Here is a 26,133-nt window from a genome sequence, read left to right as displayed (position 1 = left end):
CAGTGACGGTAATTATAATTACAAATCATATGGCCTATCGGTAAAACATTGCTTTTGTTGACATTTACAGAGTTTTGAAAAGATTCCATCTATTTTCAACCTAACGTTGCCTCAAGCGCGTCACCTCGCTAGCCATTTCCTACGCTTTAGCTACTAGAAATTAATACAACAAGTGTAACCAAGATTTTCCTTGGCAAGGAAATTTCCCGCTTTTACGACTAGTCGATTAGCCGGTTTTTGCCCTCCTATATTTTATGAGCATTCCTTTTCTAAAAACAAACGTCTTTCTTCTATTAAAACCAAATGTACACTGAGTCAACTCTTCTCCAACAAACCACAGCGTAATCAATTATCATTAGGTTGTGAGATTGGAAATTACGGGCAGCGTAACTTACCTCGGGGGGAGTTGTGGGTAAAGGAGTAAACCGTGTATGTGTGTATGTGTGTATTAAACTTAATAACAATAAAAGCAGTCACAAGTGACATATCGATGAATTATTAATACTACATAAACACGCAGTCACACATTATGGCCACAACAATACGGGTGGAATAAATCTTAATATAAATCTAAAAACACATCGTGGAATATACGTCTAACTATACAACTAAATACATATCAATGTGCAGAGCTACATTAACACGCCTGTCAGCATGGTTAATGTACTAAGAATTACCAAACGTGAAATTTGGTGACACAAGCAACGCTTACTCACACGCAATTCCAGAGAACTGCTTAACATGTAGTGGGCGACATTGAATCTTACTCCACCTAATTGTACCACAATTGCACTGTATAGCATATCAAGCGTGGTAGAAGACAACGTTACACATATTCTTGAAAGGTAGCCTATACAACAGCTTGTTTAAGCAATAATTAAAAATATTTTTGTCAAAAAGCGTTTAATTAATTATTATCTGGGCGATGCAAATGAGGGCAAAACAATTATCGTGATAATTTTTATGATTGCATTTAAGATTTGAATAAAACCTTTGCTTCAAAGTACTGCAATATCACGATCAAGTGCAATAATACATGCTTCGACTACCTAAAAACACGGAAAAAGCCGCAAATCTATAAGCTCAAAACCACTTAGTAACGTTTATTACAAAGATCAAAGGATATAAGCTTTGCAATTTTTACCAAATACGTTTATATATTTCAGCTTTTTGCTGCTATCATTAAAATCATTAAATTGCTGCGGTGAGAATCAACTTATAAAAAGTCTTGAGATTCAAAGTAATTCTTACACTTTCAGTGTTTCTAGAACGTATGATTCATTCTAGAAAACAAGACAGAATGTTGGCAAAGTTGACTTTTGTTGTTTTGACAATTGCTTTTCTGCACTTTGTTCATACAGGTAGGTTGGATTTTGTAAATTTTTGGGGAATAAATTTTGTATACTTACATTTGTGGTGTAACAAAATAGATAAACTAAGGAAAAGCAATGCGTGGTATGTTATAATTTTCTATCCACGTTTGTAAACAACTCTATCACTAATGGTTAATGCTGATATGGTAACAACAAACAAACTGCACACATTTCCTTAACAGATGCTGGATGCGGATACAAGCGGTGCAGGAACGATTACGATTGCAGCAGACCATGCAAGTGTCAATCGCTAAAACCAAGTGGCTACGGAGCTGGCTATTACGGAAAAAAATGTATTTTTTGCAAAATAGAATAAAATTAAATTCCACACTGTAAGTGTTACTAAACAGTAGCTTGATGCACTTTTCCTGCATGCAACAAACACTGTTTTAATATCATTTTTATTTATAACGCCAGGCTGCTGTCACAAGGACGCATGGTGCACTTACAAGAACTACAAATATGGATGCGAGTGCAAATATGGTTACCGTGGGGACGGAGTGCGTTACTGTAAGCACACCACAAAACTAGCATATGTTAATTACTTCTTTGTACTATTTTTGCAGAGGTACCGCAAATGTGGAAATGCTATTTTTAGTTCTTTGCTTGGCTTTGTATATGATTAAGGCAGAATGTTGCACAACGTATCATATTACTATACAAAGAACAACACATTATGCTTCACAAGTTTATGTTTTAGGTAACAGCTACAGTAAACCAAATTGTGGACAAAGTTGCAAAAAAGATAGTGATTGTAAACGTGATGGGTATGGTCACTACAACCCATGTGATGAATGCAAAATCGCTAAGGGTTCATATCACGGTTATAATTACCGTAAATGTAAGTAAAAGATGTCACAAAATACACAAATACAAGCTTAATTACCGTATCAACTAGGAAGAATCGTGACATTACAATTATGTTAACAGTTATAAACGGCTGTAAAAATAACAAAACCATATTTTTTGCAGGTTGCTGTCCCAAATATGCTGACTGCGTTTATTCACGCTACACCAAAAAATACGACTGCAAGTGTAAGTATGGCTACTTCAAAAAGAACAACGATTGCGTGAAAGGTAATTATACATATAGATATGGTTTTCGATATATTGTAGAAACTGACAAGCAATGGATACGTACTAGACTATAATGGCCCTTTGTTTCTGTCGCAGTACAATTTGTAATATTTTTAGAATTACTTTGTTATCTTTTCCAAACAGGGCTGACATATCTCCAACGAAGGTTGTAATGGAAATGTAGTTGTCTCAAAATATCCCAACATTTTCTCTAAAAATTATATGTAAAAATTTTTATATTCATAGGAGGATATAAGGGCTAATCCCCAAGGAACAATGAAAAACAGCTTCCAAGAAGACAAACGTTTAAACAAACAACAAAAAACAAGTGACTTTTTCTTTTAACTGATAATGTGGAAATTAATTGTGACATTATCATCAATAAAAGAACAAATGCATTAAGTCAGTTCTTTCTTCCGAAATAATCAATTGAGGCAAAAACCACTGGAAAGCCTAAATATCATCGAAATCTTGTTGGTTAAACAACGCCTACTGTTAATTATTCCAACCTAGTTTAAAAGTTTTCCTAAATCATTGCTTTAAACGTAGAGTATAAGAATATTTTAGCAGTGTACTACATCACCACCACAACGTAGCACCTAAATAATAGACATTTCATGTAAAACATCTTCGCCCAAAACATATAGTATCACGCAGTCGCTAACTAGAAAGTTGTTTTTAGTCAACAAGTAGCATTTAGCAATGCAAAAACACAAGCTAAACGTTAATGCAAAAAATCAATCTTGGCAAAGATACAGTTTTTTAGTAAAGACAAAAAATACATCTATAATTACAGTAATTGAACTTAGAAAATTTATAACAAAACCTATTATTGTGAATGCCAACTCAATGAGAAATGAAGACAACCGAAGCCTGTTTTACACAGTTGTACAAAGTGTCGGATTATTGCTTTATATAGCAGGGGTTTCCAACCTTTTATTTCTCGTACTACCAGAATAGAAACCTTTTGTTGTGTTGTCGCACTCCTTACAAGAGTTATGTTTTCTCGCTTCTAAAAAAAAGAACAAACAACAAGCTTTGTAATCTTTTTCTTTTAGCAAACTTTTTAATAACTTAAGTAGAGGCCTAACTGCGTCCCGGTTAACGGAAATCCAGTCTTCGACTAACAAAGGTATTCAACTTTTGGGTATTAAAAACTTAAAAATTCAAACAATTGCGCGTGTCCAGGTTTTGCAACCTCTAAACGGTAATCTCGCACCCCTGGTTAGGAACTCTTGCTTTAGACTTAGAGGATCCTCTGCCGCAATACGGAGATCAACTTTTTTGCTTGGTGGATTGCATAGCATGTAAAAGGCTGTATGTAAATAAATTACAAATACATGAAGTAAAAAAACACGGTTAAGAATGCAGAATGTATAGTAAGAACGGCAATTCTGAACATTGCGTGTTAAAAACTACAACCAAGAGTAAAATATAAGATTAAATACGGTCTACTTTAACTTCCTTTTACTGTGTAGTTCCGAGTTTTCAATTGAAACGCCGAGTTTTTTCCAATTAAATATAGACCTGCACTATACAAGTTAACATTTCCAACAAATTGCGTTTAATGTAAAATCTCAGATAATTAAGCAAACTAAAGAAGCAGCAAAATATAATCTGAATGAATGAACAAAGCTTTCTATAAATTGTCATTCTTCTTGTTTTTAACCATTTTGGCCACGACATGTCAAGTTAAACATAATTATACTCTAACTACAAAAACGCTATGCCGACTTTATGGAAAGCATAATTGTCTAATGTCATTAATTGCAAAACTGTCAAATACGCAATTATATCAGAATACACTTAATACAGTGTGGTCATTTTGATGTTCGAATGTTGCAATTATCAACGTAGTTTGATGCACGCTTCATAAATGCAACAAACACTGTTTTAACATCCTTTTTATTTATAACGTCAGGTTGCTGTCACTACGACGCATGGTGCGCTTACAAAAACTTTAACCCCCTTGTGACGTCATAAATTCAAATCCATATATGGTTTTGACTATTGAGTGTAAGCTTAACCGCTTACGCAGTTATTATGAAGTCTCCATTCAAACTTTCAACTTTAATTCTCAATTTGGCTCAATATTTAATATGCCAGTGTTTAATATTTGATATTCTAACTGCGCTAGCAATCGTTTTCTGCTGATTCAAACCCATAATCAGAATGATATTTTGTCGTCACAAAGGGGGTCAGGTTTTGGCACTACACCGATACTGTACAGAGCATCGCAAAAAATAGAAAAATATTTTATTTTTAGTTCTCCGCTTGGTTTCATATATGATTCTGGAAAGATGTTACATGATATATTATATTACTAAACGAACAACAAAACAATATGCTTCACAAGTTTATATCTTAGGTAACAGCTACAGTAGGCCACCTTGTGGACAACGATGCCAAAAATACAGTGATTGTAAACGTTATGGGTACGGCCAGTACAAACCATGTGAAAACGCAAAGAATGCTAAGGATTCTTATCGTAGTGGTTACAGGCACAAATGTGAGTGAATGGTGACAAAAATATCAGAGTTTTTTTATCGACTACAGGAAATACAGTGACTTTAAAATAATGCTTGCAGTTTTAAACAGCTGTAAGAATAACAGAATTATATTTTTTGCAGGTTACTATACCTAATATGCTGACTGCGTTTTTTTCACTCTACACCAAAATTACGACCGCAAGTGCAAGTATGGCTAAATCAAGTAAAGCTACGATGGTGTAAAACGTCAATATGTAATTCCAAATAGCTATATTTACAGTGGGATACAAAGGTTAACATCTATTAAACAATCAAAACAGTTTCCACGAAAACGGGCGCTTAAATAAACGACGACCAAGTTATTTCTTTTCGTTTCAAGAATTAAATGTACAAATTGGTTGCGACTTTTCATCAATGAAAGGGCTAATCACTAATGCATTAAGTTGGTTCTCAAGTCTTCTGAAATAACTACTTGACGCGGACAACAAGTGAGACAGCCTAAATGCAATACCAAAATTTTCTTCGATTTTCCGCGCATAGTTAATCATTCCAGCTTTAACTACAAAGTTTTATGTTTGTCATTTCTCTCATAATTTAAACATATGGATATTTTAATGATTATATGAATTTCATTGTAGACAAAATGTAGAACCTAAACTAGAAGCTGATCATTTCCTTTCCTTTGTTTGAAATAAACGAGCCAAGGGAATAAACAAAAGTTTTAATTATTGTTCAAGAATTTTTCATGACCACAACACAAACCTTGCTTATAGTTATAAGTAGGGCCCGCAAAAGTCAATAAAGTCAAAATTTTTTAAGGACCTCGTCTGACCACGAATCAAAGAATAAAGTTGTTTTCAGCACCTAGGGGATTGTTTCTAAGAAGTTTATAGGTCAAAATAAAGTCAAAATTTACAATAAAGTCAAAATTTTCAATAAAGTCAAAATTTGTCAAAATATGGCTTTTTACAAAGTTTTTGTGTTTCTTGAGAGTAATTCTTGTAAAAATCCTCGTGGAAGCATTGTAAATCAGAAACTGCGACACAGTTAAACCATATTAACCCATAAAAGCAGGAAATAAGTCACAATGCCCACTTGGATCAGCAGTAACTTTTATCGCAAATTGTCCATTGTTTATTCATTGTTACGTATTTAAATAATTCTTATAAAACACTTCCTCTTCATAAACGTGGTATTTTCGAAGATCAACAGTTTGGATTTTAGGAATAGCCTACTGACATTCTGTAATACAAAAATGCCTAAGCAAGCTAAATCGTCTTCAGCAAAAGTTAGACAGATTTGTCGAGATTTTTCTGATGAATTTAATGCAACTCCCGGGGGTGATTTAAGGTGCAATTTTTGCGAGGTTATAGTGAAGTGCGATAAAAAGTATTTTGTTGAAAGCCACAGGAAAAGTAAACGCCATCAAGCTGGATTGGAGCAACAACAAGCATTCCCTGTTTAATTTGCTGTTTATTAGAATTTACCATGCGGAGAAAATCGAGGCAAAGTGCCCTTTTCACAAGGACAAAATAACACAAGCTACCTAAATCTATCGCCAAAAAACACGACACACTTTTTATAATCCATAAAACACCTTGACTTTTCGACAAAATATTACGTTTGGGTCTGAAATCGACAAAATATTATGTTTGGGTAACTGGAGGAAGAACTGTGGCCTCTACAAATAAGCAATTTCGTTAGGTCAAAATAAAGTCAAAATTTGATAAAAATAAAGTCAAAAAAATTTTTTTTTAGGTCAAAATAAAAATGGCCCTAGTTATAAGTTAATGTATTCTTCATTTTCTGACAAATATTTTACGTCATTCTGAGGTTACTTTTAACATTCATACATTCAACTTTGTAATAATTAATAACTCGAAATGTAGCGCTCATTTGCAGAATCCAACTTGGGGCGCAGAACAAAAGCAAACACAGAATCTGCATGTTAAAACCACAATATCACGTGACGGGGTGTAGACGGTATATGCATAAGCGTATGGTACTTGTATCGAGCAACCCAGTAATGACAAATCGTTCATCAATCAAAGCTGTCTAGCCCGTCTATGAAACTTTCATAAATACTCACGTTTCAATTACAATGCAGACGTGTAATTTATGTAGGTCTTTTGATTAATGTCGTTATAACACAATTTAGACTTAAATCACAATTTAGGAAACAGGCGCGCCAAGTACAATAAAAAGAAAAGTACATAATTCTATTTAAAAACTTTTACTGGAATTTCTAATCAATCTTTTCCCTAGAAAAATACATTATCTTGTATAAAAATCTTATCAGCATGACCAGTCAATTTGATAGTGATCCTATAAAACCCGAAAAATGTAACAACTTAAATCACAAATCATTCAGTAGTGATTCTTATAAAACCAAGATGGTTTCAACGTTAAGCATTACTACGTTTGTTCTGTTGTGCGTTGTTGTATATTCACAGGCCGCAACTTACCCACCTAGTGAGACTCCTATTACCTGGTTTCTGAAATAGTATAATTTATAATAAGTTTGTATGTAAAGAAAATATTGGTGTACTAAACAGTGTTTTGTTTATGACATCGCATTACCGGTATATGTTCATTTCGTTGAATGATATTTCTGCCATTTTTCTTATGCACTGCAGGCTGCAAGAAACCTTGCTACTATCCCTACGACTGCTACTACACTTGCGGCTCATGCACACCATCAGCGAACAACGCATACAAATGTAAACATTATTTTAAAGTATCTTTTGATGACTCTCAACAAATAAAATAAGCTGATGAAATTTATTTTTCCTAGGTTGTTGCAGCGGGGCTAATCGAGTCTGCCTCCACCATCCCTACACTCATACTTACAGTTGTCCGTGCAAGTACGGTTACCACGAGATCAACGGCAACTGTGTTCGTAAGTGGTTTGAGTACAAAAGAAAAAGTTGCTATTTTGTCATTTACTAACGTTAGTTAATAACATAAGGTTTTATTTGTTGAGAGAGCATTTACATAAGCACTAGTCAACATATGTAGGCTTATACAAAGAAGTTATAAAAGATTATTTTTCAGAGATATCTGTTTCCTGTGGAACGCCGTGCAGCACCCACGGCCAATGCTATGGCGCATCCAACGGTTGCACTTCCTGCGTTTCGGCCTACTATCCAAATACTTACAAATGTACGTTAGGTTTGCGTTACTACATAATAAGCAACATTTTTTACGTTTTGTTTCCTATTTGGTTTGGGAATTTTTTTGGTATTTAGTTGGAGAAAGTACAGTAAACCGTAACGTAAAATATCGGAAAAGTATCCGGAAACCGTAAATTACCTGTAAACGTTTTTATTCTAGGGCATTGTTGATTGATTAATTATTTATTGTTATTAGGTTGCTGCAAATATGATCAACGCTGCATCCATGTTACTGGAGCCTACTATTGCTGTAAGTAATTTTAAAAGAAATATTTACTTATTTGATGATTTCTTTTCGTAATGTAACATTATATCTGACAGATTTTTAGAAATATTTAAGTAAATAAACAGCGTAACGTGTAGGATAAATATGACTTAATCTATAAACTAGTGTTACGTCTTGTGTTAGTGGACGGCATCGACAGACCAACTATTCCACCTATCCCGTAGAAATATATTTGAAATCGGGAAACACCGTATCAGATACCAAAGAATTCGGACACTCCAATCGCTTATAATTAAAAATAGTCCATCGTTCATATGAATGTCATTTTGATGTATAATATAATGATGTAGGTTATATCATGAATAATAAAACGTTGGAAAAGCAAAAGATCGGCTCATGACTGTAATAATGTATGAAAACATTGGTCGTGGAATTACCTGTGTAGTCCGTGCAAAGGCTTTGATGTTTTGCCTGCAGGTTTTACTATTGTTTGTAGACCTATAGCCTGCTCATGGCCTGTTCCGCGATATCAATAAACATAAAATCCGTTCGGCAGAAATCTGTTTACGTGGATTTACATTGATTAAGCCTAAACAAATCAGTAAAAGTCGACTGTACTGTGAAACGTAAAAAACGTATTAACATATTCGGGTACTGTGAAACGTAAAAACAATAACATATTCGGGTCAATATTACACGTAACAGAAATAGAAAATGGTAAAATTAAATATACTGCAATTAAAACTACTCTCTTGGCGGGCAAATATCATAAAATGGAATAAAAAAACGTAAAAATAAGTTGAAATACCTTAAGTGGCAATTCAATCAAATCTGTCAAAAACTAAATCTACTAATCTACTGAAATCTAATGAAAGTCTGCAATCAAGCTATTGGTGATGGAGCCCACACGGAACTAATGTGTTGGTATAGGCATAATTTTCGTTATGACCTTTCATCCACATAAAACTTAGTTTTGTTATTTAAGGTTACAGCCAGTTCTAACAGGCACTTTCCAGGATGCAATTCACGAGTATATGTAAAAAAAACTGTTGCTTTTGTCATACAAAAAGATACAAGAAAATTACTACATTAACGCCAGGGACAGCAACAAAACAACATGTAACGTAATTTCATATCGGAATACAGTTATAGGTTAGAAGGAACCCGCTTCCTTTCCCAAGATATACTTTTCCCAATGAGAAAATCTCAGATGACAATATCTTGACTAAACCTCTACTTCAACGCTTGTAACCATCACAATAACTCCACAGAAGGGTGCGAGTTGCACAGGAGATTTCGCGGCGTTGCAATACGAAATGTTATTTTGGAAAGAAGTTTCACAACTAAAACTGAATAAAAATTATGGAAAAAACACAAACTTTAATATCAACAACGGTTCATAGCAAAACTGTGAACTTCAACAACTATGTAAAGTACTTATTGCTAGTATGGTTTTTTGTTTCTCCTTCCGGTGAAGTGGGTATATTACCGTAAATCAACATATGACTGTTACCCTATATATTTGCGTATAGAATAATTCGTTTTTTATCCAAAAGCAAAAAAAAAGTGGGTTACAACTTACTAGACACGTATTGACGGAATAAATCATTGACTCCAAAAATTATACAATGGTTATGAGGCATTACAGGGGTCACCTACAAGTTTACAATTTCTTTAGTTTTGAAATGGTTTGCCTATTTTATTTTAGAAAAATACGACAACAGCAAATTATTCAGAAAGTGGGCAGTTTATTTGTTAATATCTGCACCTTGCTAGGGTAAGTGCTAGATGTCCTCTTAAAGTGAAAGGGTGAATAAATAGTGAGAAACTATTTTCTTCAGACTTCGCCATTGTTTAAAAATACATTTTCTTGGAAATGTCTCCCCATTAAGCTATACGATATTGTATAGTAATCCACGGTTTAATATCCAATTTTGCGCCAGCAGACAGCAAGGAGTCGGAACTTTATTGCAGAACCTGAGCAAAATGCACAAAAAAGTCGCAAAACAAAACTACCACGTGACTACATGCTTTCAGTGGAGCAATTGCTTCAACCAATCAGAAAAAGCGATGCATCTTTATGCTAAGACAAACATTTGTATTGGCGAGGCATAACTTATACACAGTAATTTTAAAACATACGACATACACCAAACAAAACACATATACATATAAACTTTTACAGATACAAACAAACCACAGAGTATTGTGGTGATGCGCATGCCTGTTCACGCGTAGCCTATTACATGCGGCCGCAAAAAATGCAACGTTAACAAATTAAACTTTTGCGTGTCTCGTTTACATAAATTAAGTTATTCTTTCACTAAACTTTAAAAACTTTGTTGCAATAAAGCTGAATGAAAACCTACCTATCACGGGAATAAAGCGAATAATATAGTATCATATTCAAAGTTAGATTAAGCAGCAATTTCGCTATTAATTAATCAGCGAAGATGTTGTAATCCTATTGGACAAAATGCATAGTTTCATATTTCTATGAACACATGATTGGCGGTTATTCCGATTCGTGCTTGCAAGCTACCAGGAACCAGAATTGAAATCCGCAATAAAATCTTTCGTCTGTGCCACGTGGTGGATCGGATATGTCTGTCATGTACGCAGAAAGCGACCAGCAAACAAACACGCGAATTAGAAGCCAGATCACACTTCGTTCGTGGCAACAGCACTTTCCCCGTATGACGATGCATGTTTGGGAAAAAATACCAAGAACACTGTCTGTTGGCAATCTTCTCGTATAGCCGCACATTTTGTGAGTCTCATTGGCCACTATATACTTCCTACCTTATGCTGATATCAAAGCCTCGTGCATTACCCACAAAAAGCCTAACAGCCAAAACCCAAAAATTCGACAGCTTGTATTTTCGATTCTATTCTATCGGATGTAAATATTACAATTCCTCAAATATTGATCACTTTTAAGGTTAAGCAATAAAAAGGTTGGTTTGTCGCTTTTACTAGAACTTACTACAACAAATGAAAAAAATTGCAATGAAACAGCTCATGGAACCTATGTTACGATAATAATATAAATTCGTTTCTTTGTTTGGTTGCTTTGCATGAAATGTTTTACAAACAATATAGATTTCAACAGCGGAAGGCCGCAAAAGTAAAGACGTTTTAAAAGAATTTATGATCAGAACCAAATTACGCTAAATGTTAACCAAGCTTTCAAAGTAACTCCTATAATCTGAAGTTATAAAAATTGAAACACAACCCTGCCCAAATCATGAAACAGAAGATACATTTCTAACTTTAATGAAGTATTGCATTACGCTTCACGCAAGGACGCCAGCATAATTTGCAGGTAAATGACTTTTAGCCTTTTTTAGGTAGAAAGGTGTAAGTGCAAATACTCAGTAACAGGAGGCTAGAAAGCTCGTCATAGAAGGCAGTCCTCGACCAACAACAAAGGGTCTATCCTTATGAAGATTTACATTTTGTTTTTCACAAGTGTCAATCTTGGTTATTTCGATTGTCGGTCAGCAACACTCTTCAGATATAGTCGGTAAGTCGGTTTGGAGAAAAGGTTTGGGACCGATGTTGCCCGATTGCAATTGAGATTCATTCTTTGTTCAATTAATCAACGCTCGCCTCTCTGCTCTATAACGTCATCAAGCGGTGAAAGTTGGGTTGCCACTTGCCAAATTTGAAAATAAGAAAAACGAAAAATAGGTAAAACGCTTTTCGGAATCGTGTGCTTTTACTGAACAAATATTGACGTCATATGAAATTTATAAGAAAATTGGTTTGCATTGGTCGATCTTTAACTTCCAGCGTTAATGGCAATTTATAATCAGGATGAACATAGCTGATTTGAAAGATATAATTGAAGTTCCAGTTCACGTTGCCTCCCTAAAATTTGTGTTTTTGCATGCAAAATTTCTGTCAAGAGTTGGCCTATTTTCCAGTTTAGTTTAAAAGCTTACTGTCTTGCCATTTACACTAAGTGGCATCGCTAAGGGGTTTTGGCTCAAAATCTCCAACAGAATGCTTATAGCTAGAAATGTCTGGTTCAACTGGACAATACATTAAATCCGCAAATGACGATCATAATGAAAACTAATACAAACGACAATATCAACTAGTCTTTTTAAAATTCGTTTCAAGACAAACAGCTTTTACTTTTAAATAATTAATTAATGAATTGCATAACCAATCTTATTATAAACACCTCTTGCGTTACAGTTATGACAGACAACAGTTTAATAATTGACTAGACTAGTCTAAACCTACGGTATTTACCCAATCAAATAATAACTTTTACTGGCTACTCAATAATGATAACCATTATAATCAAATAAAAACCTTTGTTGTGACCTCTTTTCTTGCATCACGAATGTCTTTCATTCAAAGCAAAACATCTGTTTTTTTTATAAGGTTTACTACTAGCTGGATACCTTGTCTATAATTACTTTTTGAGCATCTGCAGCAATACACAAAGCCAGCATCTGTTTTCACAAACAAGTATATACAATTAGTGAATATATTCATTAATGAGAAAATAAAACATGTAACAAATGCTAATAAATGAAATAATAGCACAAATAAAACAATCGACAATCGTTTTGTCCAATCAATTTTTGAAAAGTGTGTCAATGGGAGCTTTAGACATTTAAGAAAGAAAATTCTGGAAAAAAATCATAAACACTGTAGTTTTGGCAATCGGTTTTTCTAACCAAACAACGACTGCTGCTGACAGACCATTTCATTTGAACTGAACTGGATTAAAATTTGGCCAAATCATGAGCAAACAATTGATACTTAAGCTAATACATCAATATTACCAGAAAGCAATAAAAATGGAACACATTTTAAAATCCAACCAAGTTAATAACTCAAGTATTGTATGATATCAAAAAAACTAAACAGCAGTATTTTTCTCATTATAGCTATTTTGCATAATATTTCTGTGCCTCTGATACATCAATGATGTATGAAATGATAACATGAAATATATTTATAGAAGTACAAGATACTACAGCATATTTATATGATGAGATCAAAACATCAATAGGCAACAAAACAATGTCCCAGAACTTGCGCTGACAACTATTGCACATATTGGAAATTAAATGGCTAAAGTTTAGATTTAGTCCGATATTCAATGCCACTCATAATAACTTTATTTTAAATAAACTACATATTTGCTTGGTCAATTTAATGACTGGGGCCAACTCACACAGATACCATTTGGCAGAATACATTTAAAAAGAGCAAAAAATTTCTTTCTCAACATATAGGTACTATTCTCTAGATGGTAATAATAAATTTTTTATAGCTGTAAATTTTAGTTGACATATAGTAGAGTTGCAAACTTATTGTACTTACCAAAAATCCAAAATAACATAAACATTTGTTTATGGGTCGATTAATTTTGTTGGCAACAATAAATGTAGTTATTCTATTGATGTAAAACATACTACACGATGCTATTAGTTTATTTAAATTCTGATCAAAACATACGCTCCGAAAATCTACTCTAGATTTTGTAGCATTAGCAACTGTTGGATCACTTTAGTTTGACTGGTTTCCCTGATTTCCCCAGCAAGGAACATTTCATCAACAACTGTGTAAACTTTGTAGAAGTTAAAGACCAAGTCCAGTTCACAGACATTGTGGAAATACTCGTTCAGAACTTCCACAAAGTTATGTATTGCTTCGAGGTATGCAAGATTATTGTCATTAACATCGACACAGATGCAGAAATAAAGACCAGCATAACGACGATAAACTATCTTGAAATTTCTGAACTCAACAAAGTTGGTATGTTTGGCATCACGTACAGTAACAACAGCATGCACCTCTTCAATTAACTTCTGTTTTTCATCATCATCAAACTGCATGTACCTAAAAAAAATATGTGTTGTCGTTACTGTCGTAGGTATACATTAGTTCATTTCTTGTTACATTATATAATTATTTAATACTTTTCTTTCACTGTTCAATAAGAATACATTCCTTTCGTCTTACTTTAACTTTAATGCCAAAATAACCACAAATACACATAATAAGATCCTAACCACGCAATGATAACCCTTTCTTGGATTTCATCTCGCAAACATATATTCCGAAACTAACCAAAACACTCTATACATAATATCCTAAAAAATAATGAAAAGTAGGAAATATCATCATATTTTTGTTTTTGCTCCTCTTAGTTGGAGGAATGAAATAATTACTGTTTATTATACAGTATATGGTTTCCAAAAAACTAATGCAGATAATAATGATAATACCAACCACTTAGCTAGCCTGGTCTTTCCAGCTCTATTTTGGATGAGAATAAAACGAATCATCTTGATTGTTCTATATGAAATATAATCTACAGCAAATACAGATGTATCACTAATTTATCTGCGGATGAAGTAAAACATAAATTAGAAGATAAATACAAATTGTAACTGCCTTTCTGCTGTAAACCCTTTTTGCAAAAAGATTAAAGTTTTTGAACTCAAAGTAGCACTATTAACAGTATTAACCGTGTGTTCTCATTAGTCTAAAGAACCAAACCAACTAAGATGCGAAAGATAAAACTTTGCCACATGGATAAAGTGTCTGATGTCATTTTAATTATGATACTTTGTGTGCCAGTGAAAAATCAGTTAATCTACTTACTGTAGATTCATGTACACTTGATTCATAAATGATGTACATACTATTACCGGTACGTGTTAAAAATTCATTTTCTTTTCATAATCGCAGCCTATGCGTAATAGTCTCTGTGCTAATACTAGACAATACTTAAAACAAAGTTGCAGTCTCTTTGTTTTCATTAGTTATAGTATATATATAAAATTAGACATGTCCTAGTCAGGATGTTTTGCCAACACTGCTAAATGCATGCATTTACTAATACATGGAATTTTTATCTGTGCTAAAAAAAGCATAGCTTCAATCTACCCGATTTGGAAGGCATTATCACTGTATGTAGTACCGTAAGATTTTCCATTGTTATTGTATATAATATAGAATGATATCATTCCAACGTAGGCAATAGGTACATACAGCATAAGGCTTTTATGTGGTCACATTAGATATTTTACTGTGCGCCTGCTGTCTGACATGATCATGTTCATGTGGAACATATTCAGTCTTGGAGTCTCTATGTGGGAAACAACATTCTGTAAACTAATTAGAAAATTTTTCATGCTCGTTATTTATTCGTGAGCTTGTGTTTTATTGTGCTACAACGGTTAGCATCATAACTTTCAAACCGCACAGTTAGTAGCGAAAAATAACCAATACAATACAAACAAACATTTTGATGATTTACAGAGTGTGGAAAAACCCATGGTAATTTTACTTTGTCCTTCAACACATCTCAGAGGGATCCGTTTTCTAAACTTTATATATACAAGAAATGTAAAAAATTAAAAAAAGGATTTATAAATTTGATATTTGTGCAAATCAAAATCAAATATCGGCTAAATAATGAATAATGAAATTCAGGTTACCATATATCATCCATTTGGAGGATAAATACACAGGCCTATCCTTCTTTTTAAAACATATGAACGTTCCATCCCAGGCACTAAAAAGTTGAATGGAAATATGTTCCTTTGTGTTGTCACATTTAAATATGGACATTTTTAACACCGATTAGATCAAATTTGACTGAAGGTAACACAAAGCCAACGGCTGAATGCACAAAAAATGTTTGTCACCACCTTACAAAAAATTACTGGCGCTCAAGCTATAAGATTTGTACATTAAGTTAAAATCACCAAATTTTTTCATCTAACATGCCCTAGTATTTATTTATACACCTCTCAATATTTGTGTGTATCTTGTCCCCGTAACCACCCTTATACATATTAAAGCTGAGAAGTTAAAGGCAAAAATATTTTTCTGTTTTAAAGGTATATATATATATATATATATATATATATATATATATTATAGTATATTGTGCCATGACATGTTTCAAGACAGTTTTCGATAATATGCGTTTCAAACCCATCAAAAAATTCTTCACTTAAAATCCTAGCACTAGAATGTCGTATGTTTGAATTTGCACTCAGTTGCTTGCCTTTGCATGGTAACAACAGCAGATTTTATTAAATATTTAACAATCAATCTTCTATGCGCAAACAAATGCAAGTCTATGTTAATTTTAAACAGAAATAAAACAAAAACGTAAAAAAAATTGTGTTTATATATATCTTCTTTTTTTTACATAAAACTACACACAACAATTTTAGCAAGACTGCACAGTGCTCAAAAGTCTACAAAAAACATAAAAAAATGGAGTAAGGCTTACCTTACTTTTAGAGCAGCAAAAAGAATGTATCGAAAAAGTTACCTAATCGAGTGAAACACTGACCAATGTCCTATTATTTTCAATAGACCTTTTTCCAATTACATCAAGATAGGCAGAAAAAATAATATTTCAAAAGTGACTATTTTACCAGCGTCTGCTTATTCAAGTTGCAAAATCATGTTACCGTGACTGGCAGATTTCTGCTGACTAGTTTATTAATCTTGTTTATTAGCGTTTATTTCAATTCACAGCCTAGCTAAGTGATTCAATCCCAGTGAGAAGTGTTTTTAGATTAACCTAAACTTTGGAAAAAATAGTACAGTACAATCCACATAATATGACCATTTTAGTGTGGTCTCGAATTTTTCCATATGAAACTCCGTTTACTATAACCAGTCTTCGGATATTATGGCCATTTTCCATCTTTTTTAGACTTTTCTATCAATCATGGACCTTGACAGTGACAATTGTGCCATTTGTATTCTCAATTAACTTACTGATTTTCATTTTAATGTTACAACCCAATGTTAATGAAATAAATGATGAATTGGACATATTTTTTCATTTTATGCCTAACTGTTTTAATTCTAGTGTGGTTAAAAAGTACTGTAGCAGTTTCGATTATTCTGACCTTCCTGGCATTATGACCAAAATGGTCTGGTCCCAAGGTGGTCATAATAAGCGGAATCTACTAAATGTCCTTCCTTTTAAGTTGAAAATTAGCATACACTTCAATTCACAGACCATCCTAATAGACCCTTTCCGAGTTATTGTCTGGATAGCAAGGTTTTTTAATCACTAATACTTCACAATGGAAACTGTCGACCAATTTGATTCTTTTGCAAACTACAAGCATTCTGGGCGTTGGATTGTAAAGATTTTGCTCAGGTGAGTAGCATATGAATTCCCTTTAACCATAAAAAAAAATTTGAAAATATGTTGCTTAGTTCTTATTTTGCAGGAGTTTGAATCCTACGCACTGGACTGTGCGTACCAAAAAATGTACCATGTTTGCTCAACAATGTATGTAATTAAGCACCATACTCTTAATTAAGCAAACCAAGTTGGGGTTTAGTGCAAAAGTGAACAACCGTGTCATGCATTACGATTCTAAAACCCCACTTCTCAAATTATGACATCATTTGGTAGTGCAATTCTGCATTAAACCCCCAATTCAATATTTGGCATCACTATCGCTACACTAGGCCCAACCTATTATAAGGCAAAGGCCTTGGTCAACATCAATGCCAGCATGTTCTGACATTGGCAGACTGGAAAGTTTCATGATGTCATGATGATCACCTTTATCTTCATATTTATGCACTTCTAAATTTACCTTTATTTTTGAATCACTGTAATCAAATTGTACTTAGGAGCACTTACACAACTTTTTATTTTACAGCTTCCTGTAATCACTGTGGTCAGATCCTACTTATAAACACTTTTTACATTCACATTCTCAGAAGTTTATTAACTTGCACTTTTTTCTACCTTTTGTTCACATTTCTGTGAGTGTGCTTTTATACGCAAATGTTTTGCTGTCTATTGCACCTTGTGTATCTATAACATAAATTGATGTTGTAGGGCTAGCCTACTTTACACACCCACACTACCTCGTTTGTAGTTTCTATCAAATTTAGTATTATTGCTATCTCTCTCTCACTCTTGCGCCATATGCCACTCTGCATCTATTTTTTCTTTATGTCGTTTATTCTCTAAATAACCGCTGTTGTAAAATCAAAGTCCAGTACTCTCCCCTGCGTTGTAAATATTGTTTTGCAGAAAACAAATAAAAAGACTTTTAATTGGATAAAAGGGGCTTAGTTTAATTAAGTGGGGTTTTTCTTCTTACATCCAGACACACAGGTCGGTTCTATCTTGACGGTGACACAACGCTTATGTCCTGCCAAACTATCCGCTAAACTTTTGTTTTATATAAAATGTGTTTATATTGCGTGTTTTTGTGTTCAATTATGTTTTAATAATGTGTTTATAATTTGGGTTTGGTGGCTGTGCTGACGCTAATACCGTTTTTGCATTCTCTTGTTGGTCTTATGTACGTTTTTGCCCTTTAGGCCTTGCCACATTTTTCCTGTCCAATTTTTAGGAATTGTTGTTAATAACTTCTAATATGTTAGCGACCACTTGCGTCAGCACAATTTTTTCATTCCTCACATTGAAGACGAAAAATAAAATGAACGAATGATTGAAATATGACCATGCTACCTAACATCTTATAATACAATTCTATTGTTGCTATCTTGCATGTTTTAATCCCTTGGGCTTTGTCACTTTTTCCTGCTCTTTATAATTGATCGCGACAATGTGTTTTATTGTGCTAGCCTATCACTACAACAGCTAGCATCCTAACTTTCGCTCCACGCAGTTAATGGTGAAAATAAACATCTCATCTACCTACTACCAGTCTACAAATACCCACAGTCTTACAGTTAAAAAGTAGTATGATATGTACTCATTTTCCATATTGAAAAGTGTTCACACTTGTACGAAGGAGACTCGTCAACGTCAAAACCTGCAAAGCCATTTGAATTTTGCCTTCTTTCGCACTTCTTTTTTTGATGAATCTTTTGCAGAAGTGCACAGCCAGGTAATGGCACGATTTGAGCAGCTGGGATCTAGGCCTAGTATGCAAAAGTATCTTGTAGTCTTGTAGTGCACTTCTGCACTAGGCTACAACCTTTTCTATAGCCTAATACACCAGGTTGCCAGATAGTCGGTTTTTTGACCTAACAAATTTTTGGCATGACATGACGTTTTTACAGCATTAACCACTGCTCCTGCTACGTGGTCTTGCTGATCTTTATTCCAAATTCAGTCAAACGCTCAAACCCACCGTTAAGTTGAAGAGCAGTTGCCACAATGCGTCACATTACCACATACTTACGCTATACAGACGTGTTCAGCCAAAGCGTCATGAAGATTGGCGCGTATAAACCGTGAATTTATTAGATTCTGATAATTAGTGGGCGGAGCATAAAATATTTTGGAAAATGTCAAAATAGAATAAAAATTTTGCCCTGCTGTGCGGGGAATAAATCCGGTTAACAGTGAAAATTATCTGTGCTTTATCCAAGGCAAATGCCTTAGGAGTTCACAACTTCGAATAGTAAAAAAGAGGAACAGTAGAATAAATAGCAAACGTACATGTAGCAGTAAAAATACGAAGTTTTTACACCAAATGTGAACTGGCATAAGAGCCCTAAACCGCGACAATTAATAATACCTTAATGGTTGCTATAAACCAACTTGAAATTTTCGTTGAACATGGAATGACGTGAAAACAATTATTAAGTGTCAAACCAACGATATAAAGGACTTTCTTTATATCGTTGGTCAAACTACACCTAATTTTAAAGATCAGTGATAAACAAGTCACTTAAAGTGCTATTTTCACAGCAAAGAGTATAAAAGACATGAGTCACAGTGGTTAAGGTTGCAGAATCTCTTCTTTAGAAATCATTTGTATGAAATAATTAATATGACGTTATCATGTTATACGCTGTGAAAAAGTTGGATAATGTTATTAAATTCTATGACGTTAAAATAACCTTTGCGCAGTGGTGAAAAAAATGTTTAAAATTTGGTATTTGTCAAACACAGTTGAAATACCATTACTTAAAACTTGCAGACAAAATTTCTATTACGAAAATCGTTTTGAGTAAATATCAGCACGAGCCACAGAGAACATTCAAAATATAAGGTATTCCAAAATGTACTAAAATCTTCAGTCTTTAAAATAATATATTTTATTTATAGTTTTGGTTATTTATAATGTTTAATGTATTTGATGGTTTCAGCTATCTGATTGAAAAATGTTTGCCAATCTAATTCTGCCAGAAAGTTTCTCCTAGCTTGATGAGTAGCATTTGTACCTTTGTGTTATACGGAATGGGACAATGGGACGTATGTCTAGTTGGTGTTGGTAACGTAGCCTACAAAAGTACTTGGGGAGACTACTGGAAAGGAGAATCCTCACTGAAGGGCCAGCCTTCACCCATAAAGTACCGGTAACTTGTATCATATTTAAGTCAGTTTGCCTTTAATTTACCGTACTGCAGGGTATTGCCGTTTTCAGCAAGATCTTGCTGTCTTATGTGTGCGATATGGTCGTGTAGATAGTCTACGGAAGTACCCAGTTTCAGAATTTTATCAAAAATTCGCTATTTTAATATTAATTTTTGATTCATTTAAATGGAATTTTTGGAGGTGTAGCCTAGTAAGCAAGATTCTTAATGTATACAAAATTTTCAAGTCTCTAGGCTATATGTACAATAGGCCTACTTTTTAAGTTTCATTGCGTTAAACTCACCCACCTCGAAAAAATCTGGTTTTCAAGCCAAATCCAAAATTTCGATATCAAGCGCAAAAACTGTTGTGATAATATTATGAATTAATGTAATATAAGATTGTGTAAAACATAGAATTCTCATCTATCGAATCAGCAAAGCATAACACTGCGTGACATAATCGATTGCTTCCGGGTTATTGTGCGTACAGTACGAGTTATCACTTATCAGTCTCTTCTTTCTATTACGTTCAACGCCGCAACATGTCTTTATGCTGTTGCTGTCACAATGTTTTATCTTGATGTATTCGTTCAAAGAAGCTTCAATATAATCAGAATATACAGTTGTCGAGGTGAACAATTAATTCTAAGATTAAGAAAAGCAGAACAACGACCTTGAGGCTCATTTATCATCGAGCGCAAATAAACATTCAGACAATCGAACATTGTATTGGAGTGACTGGAACAGTCAAGTTCAACAACAATAACCAATTATTCCATTACACTGTAATACCTCACAGAAGAACTTTTTTTACACACCTGCGCATTAATTCTTCTACGTTGCTTTAAATTTTCGCACTGCTATCTTTTCGATATTTTTATATTTTAGCTACTTTTCTCTGCTTGGGTCTGAATTTTGTGTGAGCCGAATTTTTGTGTACTTAAATCATGATTAAAGATTGTTTTTAAGTTTTGACCAAGTGGAAATTTTTGGCAGGCCGAGGTTGCTGGTTGGAGATAAAGTCAGTTAGCATTGTGGGGCATTATTGTCCTATTATTGTGTACATGCATAAAGCTGTGCAATAAACACTTTTGAGACTACAGATGCTTAGAAATAGAAGTGCATCAAAATAAAACCTGCTGAAAGAAAATTGCAAAACAACGGATATGATTGTTGCTGCACGTAACAGGGCATCTAAGTGTATCTCAAGCTACAACTAAGTATGCGTTAGTTCAACTATTGTATTTCATGCCGTAATTATATAATAAGCTTCAGTGTATGAACACTGCTTTTTTCGCTTTTACCATATCAGTACTTGCAATACTAGATTGCATGATTCGGCCCAAATTATTTAATTGCTTTTTTAAAAATTTGGTTTGGAAACAAATCCAAAAAACACCCCTACTTAAAAACATTCCTTCAGTACACCCCTACTGAAAAACTTCATACTGTTAAATTGAAAAGATAAGCAAGCCGCCTATTTGTGAGAGATGCTTCCAACAAATGCTCGTAGTTGTACCATTAAAACTGCCACATATATGGCCATCACATACGATGTTTATGGCCAAGTTACATTCATTTGTTTTCATTAAGATTTGCATGTATGTCATAATTTTATTGATATTTCAGAAATGCTGAGCATTGTGAAAGATTTTTTATACACTCCTTCTTATGAAGTTGGAAATACATTATCATATTCGGTATTTCTATGAGCACTTCGATTTAAAAGATAGAGCCATTGCAAAAAACTATATTTAGGATGGTTAGTTCTATCAGGAAAATGTTTCGTTGATACAACACCAATTTACTGCCAACCTTGAATTGTGACAACATTAAAAGCATCGTTTCACTTTCCCTTCACATATAGTAAGAGGAGGGCGACAGTATTCATAAGAGTTAAAAAGTAACATTGCTGCATTGGACAAAAAGGTTAAGATCCACTGATTTAGACTAGAACTAAAACGAGGCATTTTAATTAATATGCAACATAGACATTTCAAAATCGATTTTCAAAAATCTGAATAAATCAAATTCTGTAACAGAATTTCAAACTAAATACTTGGCAGATTCTTCAGTTTTATTTGTTATTATCCAAATTATTCAAAAATATCGGAACTGTGGACAGATTTTGATGTTCCACACGGCTAGCTTAAGTCTACCGAAATTATTTCAGCGTAGGTACATTTACACGTTTGCAATTACTAGTTAACATAGAAGTTTTTAATTTTTGCATATTGACAATACTTTGCAACATAATATTGTGCCTTATATATACCTTCTTTGTTTGTAGATCATTTTTATATAGAATTACGTTATGCCACATAAGCACAACCACTTACCTGAAGGATGGTTAGATTATTCGAAAATGGGAAAAATTGTGGAAAATTCTCGATTCCTTGCAGTGAAAGTCCCATTGAAAAAGAGATTTTATAAGGACATTCCTGAGGATGAACACTTCTCACCTAATAACCTCATACAAATGGCTGAAGAACGCAACATTAAAATAGGTCTCATAGTTGACCTAACATTTACAAGGAAGTATTACGATCCACGTGACTTCACTGACTATGGCATGAAGTATGTGAAGATTATGGTTCCTGGACGAGTTATACCGGATAATCAAATCATAATGCAGTTTTTCTCAGCTATTAAAGAGTTTGAAAAAGAAAACAAAGACAATGACAATGTGATTGTGGTGCACTGCACGCATGGACTAAATCGTACAGGTTATTTTGTTTGCAAATATCTCATAAAAGAAAAACGCATACAACCATCTGATGCCATAAACATGTTTAATGCGGCTAGGGGGCATAAAATAGAAAGAGAAAACTATCTGAATGACTTGCATTCTTCATCTGAAAAAATAGATTCTGATCATATTCAGGAGCACACCAATAAAATGCAGGAATTTCCACAACAAAGGGCTACAGGTTATGAATTTTGGGACAGAGACATTTATCGTGATCCACACTGTCAAAGGCGAAATTATCATAACGAATTTTCTGAATATTCATCAAGGCAAAGACCTCCACATGGTTATAGGTGGCATCAACAAATGCTTCAAGATCGAAGGCAGTATTACCATCCATATTATCCCCCCAGGAGTTCTTTTTATCGCAATTACTCTTATCCATCAAACTTTGATTATTCAGAGCCTAACTTTTACAGGCATCCATTTTGATCTATAAGCTAATGTGTATAATGCGCTTTCTTAAATTAAAATTCTGAAAGTAAATTACAATATATTTTATAATCTGATTCATGACTTAAATTTTAATAAAACATTTGTTGTTGTTGGATTCCTTGAATGATTAATTTATCATGACATGTACAAAAGAGATATACTTGATTCCTCTTTTATACACCTCATAGAAAATTTATCTCATATTTAAACAAATTTGTTTTTATCCTTTCACAACATATTTCATTGTTTATACTGTTAACTTACCATGTGTTTCTTTAATGTTAAAGCTGCTAGTTTTTAGCAATGAAATTAAACTAAAGCGCTTTATTTTTATCTTAGCTCTAAGCTCAGTGTTTTTTACAAATCTTTATATGTATAACGTATTTTATGTATAAATTTTTATGGGCAAAGCAAAATTTAGTGCTAACAGGTACAAATTCGTCGTTAATGATATTATTTACATTACAACTGATTTCCTTCATTCATTCGACACAAGTCGTTTCCATCGCTCATCACATTAAAGCCAGCATATTTATTTTTCTAACCCCGCTAATGCATTGCACCTTATGCTTTGATTAAGCAATTACCAATGAATGTTTTTGCCATGTGTATTGCAATTACCATATGATGGGTAATAAAGTGAATTGTTGTTACCCTGTCAACGCCGTTTTAGCCCAAACCACATACCGGTATATGAACTCCAACTGCAACATCCCAGTGTGTTGCCAAAACTCCTAGTCTAAGCCCACTCAATGGTTTTGTTTTCTTGCAACTGTAAACGTTTAAAAGTGTATATATCGACTTTGAGTAATTTTTAGAAGTAAAAGTTTTCTGTAGGTAAATTCTTATGGTTTATTCAGAGCTTAAGATCACGGTAGTTGCATGTTGTTAATGAATGGGTGATTTGATATTTTTTGATGCTCCAAACAATGACCTGAATATGCCACGTATAAGATTCATGTCTTGGCCATCGAAATGAGACCAGAATTTTGAATTAGCTTTGTCTTATTCAATAAATGTGTTTTTATGGAAGTGAATTGCTATTTCCATATCAAGCCGCTTTTTACGGGGCAATAGTTATATATGTTGGCGAAGCGATCGTGTTAAAAGTAGGTCGTAAAATCAACAGACAGAGACGCTTGTTTCAAGAAATAAACTGTAAAACAATTTTAGATGTCCGCGGAAGCAAGTTTTCCTCCAGCCAGTTCACTTGCCAGCTGTTTACGACAAAAGACGCGCGTTTACAGTCCATTGCAAGAGCAAAGTGAGCAGACAACGTGATTTTTCTTTTTGACGTCTTTAATGTAGCCTATACGCTACATGTCAGAATTGGCTAACTGTATTTCTGGCCAAAAATACGTAGTCTAGTTATAACTTTTGATATTGAAGATTTTTGTCTAAACTCTTTCATTAGTTAATGCAGTTAGTTGCGGTCTTAGATAAAAAATTTGATGTTGCACTATCCCGTTGTTAACCTCAAAAAGTAATATGGTGTTTAAATTTTTCTAACCATATCTTTAATTAAATTCCTAAATAAAACGAACATTCTTTTTCTTTTGACACTTCATTACATTTTTCATTTAAGTTGAATTCAATGATGCAGTAGTCTATATCTACAATGATATTTTGTATGGTTCATTTCAAATTCTTGCATGGCGGAGCATTCCAGTGAGACCAGCAGTCTCGAAAATTCTTTGACTTGTTTCTAATCTTTGCGCAATGCGATATCAAAAGCTGATAGCACGATTGAGTCGAAGCAGTATGTCTTCAATAGATTGCTGTACTCGAACGATGTATTTTTTGCGGCCACAGGAGCAGCTAAAAACCTGCCGAATGAAGCGGTTGCGTTTGAATGCTAATTATGCAAAATTTTACAGGTTACTAAATAGTGAGGCGGCCCGCTTACTAAGCTGTAACTGACAAAGTGGCCCGCGATAGTGAATAGGTTCGTCACCGCTGTTTTAAATAATCTACCTTAAGTGAACCGCATTTAGAATCAATCCTTACTTATTATTTCCTCACTATAAATTTGGTTCTCATCCATAGTTTATAACTTTTTATTCAGTGAAACAGATAATGGAAGTTTGGAACAGCATAAAATTTCTTCAGGGAATATTGCGCGAAAGCGTTTTAATTTCATGTTCAACGGTACATTCTATAATATTCTTTTGCGCTGTAAAATTCGTATGACGTAATCGACCCGGTATTATGTAAGATGTTGTTTACTTTGTTGACAACAAATAATTTGTAGGCTATGTCTGAAAATCGGTTTCATAATTTTAATCAGTGTTGTATTGACTCG

At 33.8% G+C, this 26,133-nt stretch overlaps 4 protein-coding genes across 6 annotated transcripts; 3 read left to right on the top strand and 1 right to left on the bottom strand.

Annotated features, from left to right (window-relative positions):
* The first annotated feature begins 1,202 nt into the window (after positions 1-1,202).
* Positions 1,203-2,852, top strand: LOC143469080 (uncharacterized). The gene is made up of 6 exons (XM_076966640.1): positions 1,203-1,361; positions 1,556-1,666; positions 1,791-1,883; positions 2,074-2,214; positions 2,346-2,450; positions 2,697-2,852. Exons 1-6 carry the CDS (start codon positions 1,274-1,276, stop codon positions 2,711-2,713), a joined length of 555 nt encoding a protein of 184 aa, XP_076822755.1. The 5' UTR covers positions 1,203-1,273; the 3' UTR covers positions 2,714-2,852.
* Positions 2,853-7,281: 4,429 nt separating this feature from the next.
* On the top strand, positions 7,282-8,645 carry LOC143469078 (uncharacterized). The gene is made up of 6 exons (XM_076966638.1): positions 7,282-7,411; positions 7,576-7,659; positions 7,734-7,838; positions 7,994-8,101; positions 8,309-8,362; positions 8,522-8,645. Exons 1-6 carry the CDS (start codon positions 7,333-7,335, stop codon positions 8,560-8,562), a joined length of 471 nt encoding a protein of 156 aa, XP_076822753.1. The 5' UTR covers positions 7,282-7,332; the 3' UTR covers positions 8,563-8,645.
* Positions 8,646-12,828: 4,183 nt separating this feature from the next.
* On the bottom strand, positions 12,829-14,735 carry LOC143469079 (AP-2 complex subunit sigma). Its single transcript, XM_076966639.1, has 2 exons — positions 14,600-14,735; positions 12,829-14,206 (listed from the first exon to the last, which is right to left on the bottom strand). The coding sequence occupies exons 1-2, from the start codon at positions 14,653-14,655 to the stop codon at positions 13,834-13,836; spliced, it is 429 nt and encodes a 142-aa protein (XP_076822754.1). The 5' UTR covers positions 14,656-14,735; the 3' UTR covers positions 12,829-13,833.
* A 5,456-nt stretch (positions 14,736-20,191) lies between these two features.
* On the top strand, positions 20,192-24,489 carry LOC143469700 (RNA/RNP complex-1-interacting phosphatase homolog). Of its 3 annotated transcripts, none has more exons than XM_076967486.1 (3): positions 20,192-20,340; positions 20,438-20,641; positions 22,938-24,489. In XM_076967486.1, exon 3 carries the CDS (start codon positions 22,962-22,964, stop codon positions 23,826-23,828), a length of 867 nt encoding a protein of 288 aa, XP_076823601.1. In that variant the 5' UTR covers positions 20,192-20,340; positions 20,438-20,641; positions 22,938-22,961; the 3' UTR covers positions 23,829-24,489. The 3 variants fall into 3 exon arrangements, with proteins under 3 accessions (XP_076823601.1, XP_076823602.1, XP_076823603.1); XM_076967487.1 differs by having other exon boundaries at positions 20,438-20,647; XM_076967488.1 differs by lacking the exons at positions 20,192-20,340; positions 20,438-20,641 and adding an exon at positions 20,704-21,867.
* Positions 24,490-26,133: the final 1,644 nt, after the last annotated feature.

The sequence above is a fragment of the Clavelina lepadiformis genome, chromosome 8 (assembly GCF_947623445.1).
Source record: "Clavelina lepadiformis chromosome 8, kaClaLepa1.1, whole genome shotgun sequence".
NCBI classification, from domain to species: domain Eukaryota; kingdom Metazoa; phylum Chordata; class Ascidiacea; order Aplousobranchia; family Clavelinidae; genus Clavelina; species Clavelina lepadiformis.
This window is presented reverse-complemented; position numbering and strand designations above follow the sequence as displayed.

What these genes read in the sequence shown, in the direction of transcription:
- LOC143469080 (XM_076966640.1), top strand. Translation starts at nt 1,274, where the DNA reads ATGATTCATTCTAGAAAACAAGACAGAATGTTGGCAAAGTTGACTTTT. An exon ending in TGGCTATTACGGAAAAAAAT is followed by an intron (nt 1,667 to 1,790) that starts GTATTTTTTGCA and finishes TTATAACGCCAG; the next exon opens with GCTGCTGTCACAAGGACGCA. An exon ending in CGGTTATAATTACCGTAAAT is followed by an intron (nt 2,215 to 2,345) that starts GTAAGTAAAAGA and finishes TATTTTTTGCAG; the next exon opens with GTTGCTGTCCCAAATATGCT.
- LOC143469078 (XM_076966638.1), top strand. Translation starts at nt 7,333, where the DNA reads ATGGTTTCAACGTTAAGCATTACTACGTTTGTTCTGTTGTGCGTTGTT. An exon ending in GGCCGCAACTTACCCACCTA is followed by an intron (nt 7,412 to 7,575) that starts GTGAGACTCCTA and finishes TATGCACTGCAG; the next exon opens with GCTGCAAGAAACCTTGCTAC. An exon ending in AGCGAACAACGCATACAAAT is followed by an intron (nt 7,660 to 7,733) that starts GTAAACATTATT and finishes TATTTTTCCTAG; the next exon opens with GTTGTTGCAGCGGGGCTAAT.
- LOC143469079 (XM_076966639.1), bottom strand. Translation starts at nt 14,655, where the DNA reads ATGATTCGTTTTATTCTCATCCAAAATAGAGCTGGAAAGACCAGGCTA. An exon ending in AAGACCAGGCTAGCTAAGTG is followed by an intron (nt 14,207 to 14,599) that starts GTTGGTATTATC and finishes TATTTTTTTTAG; the next exon opens with GTACATGCAGTTTGATGATG.
- LOC143469700 (XM_076967486.1), top strand. Translation starts at nt 22,962, where the DNA reads ATGCCACATAAGCACAACCACTTACCTGAAGGATGGTTAGATTATTCG.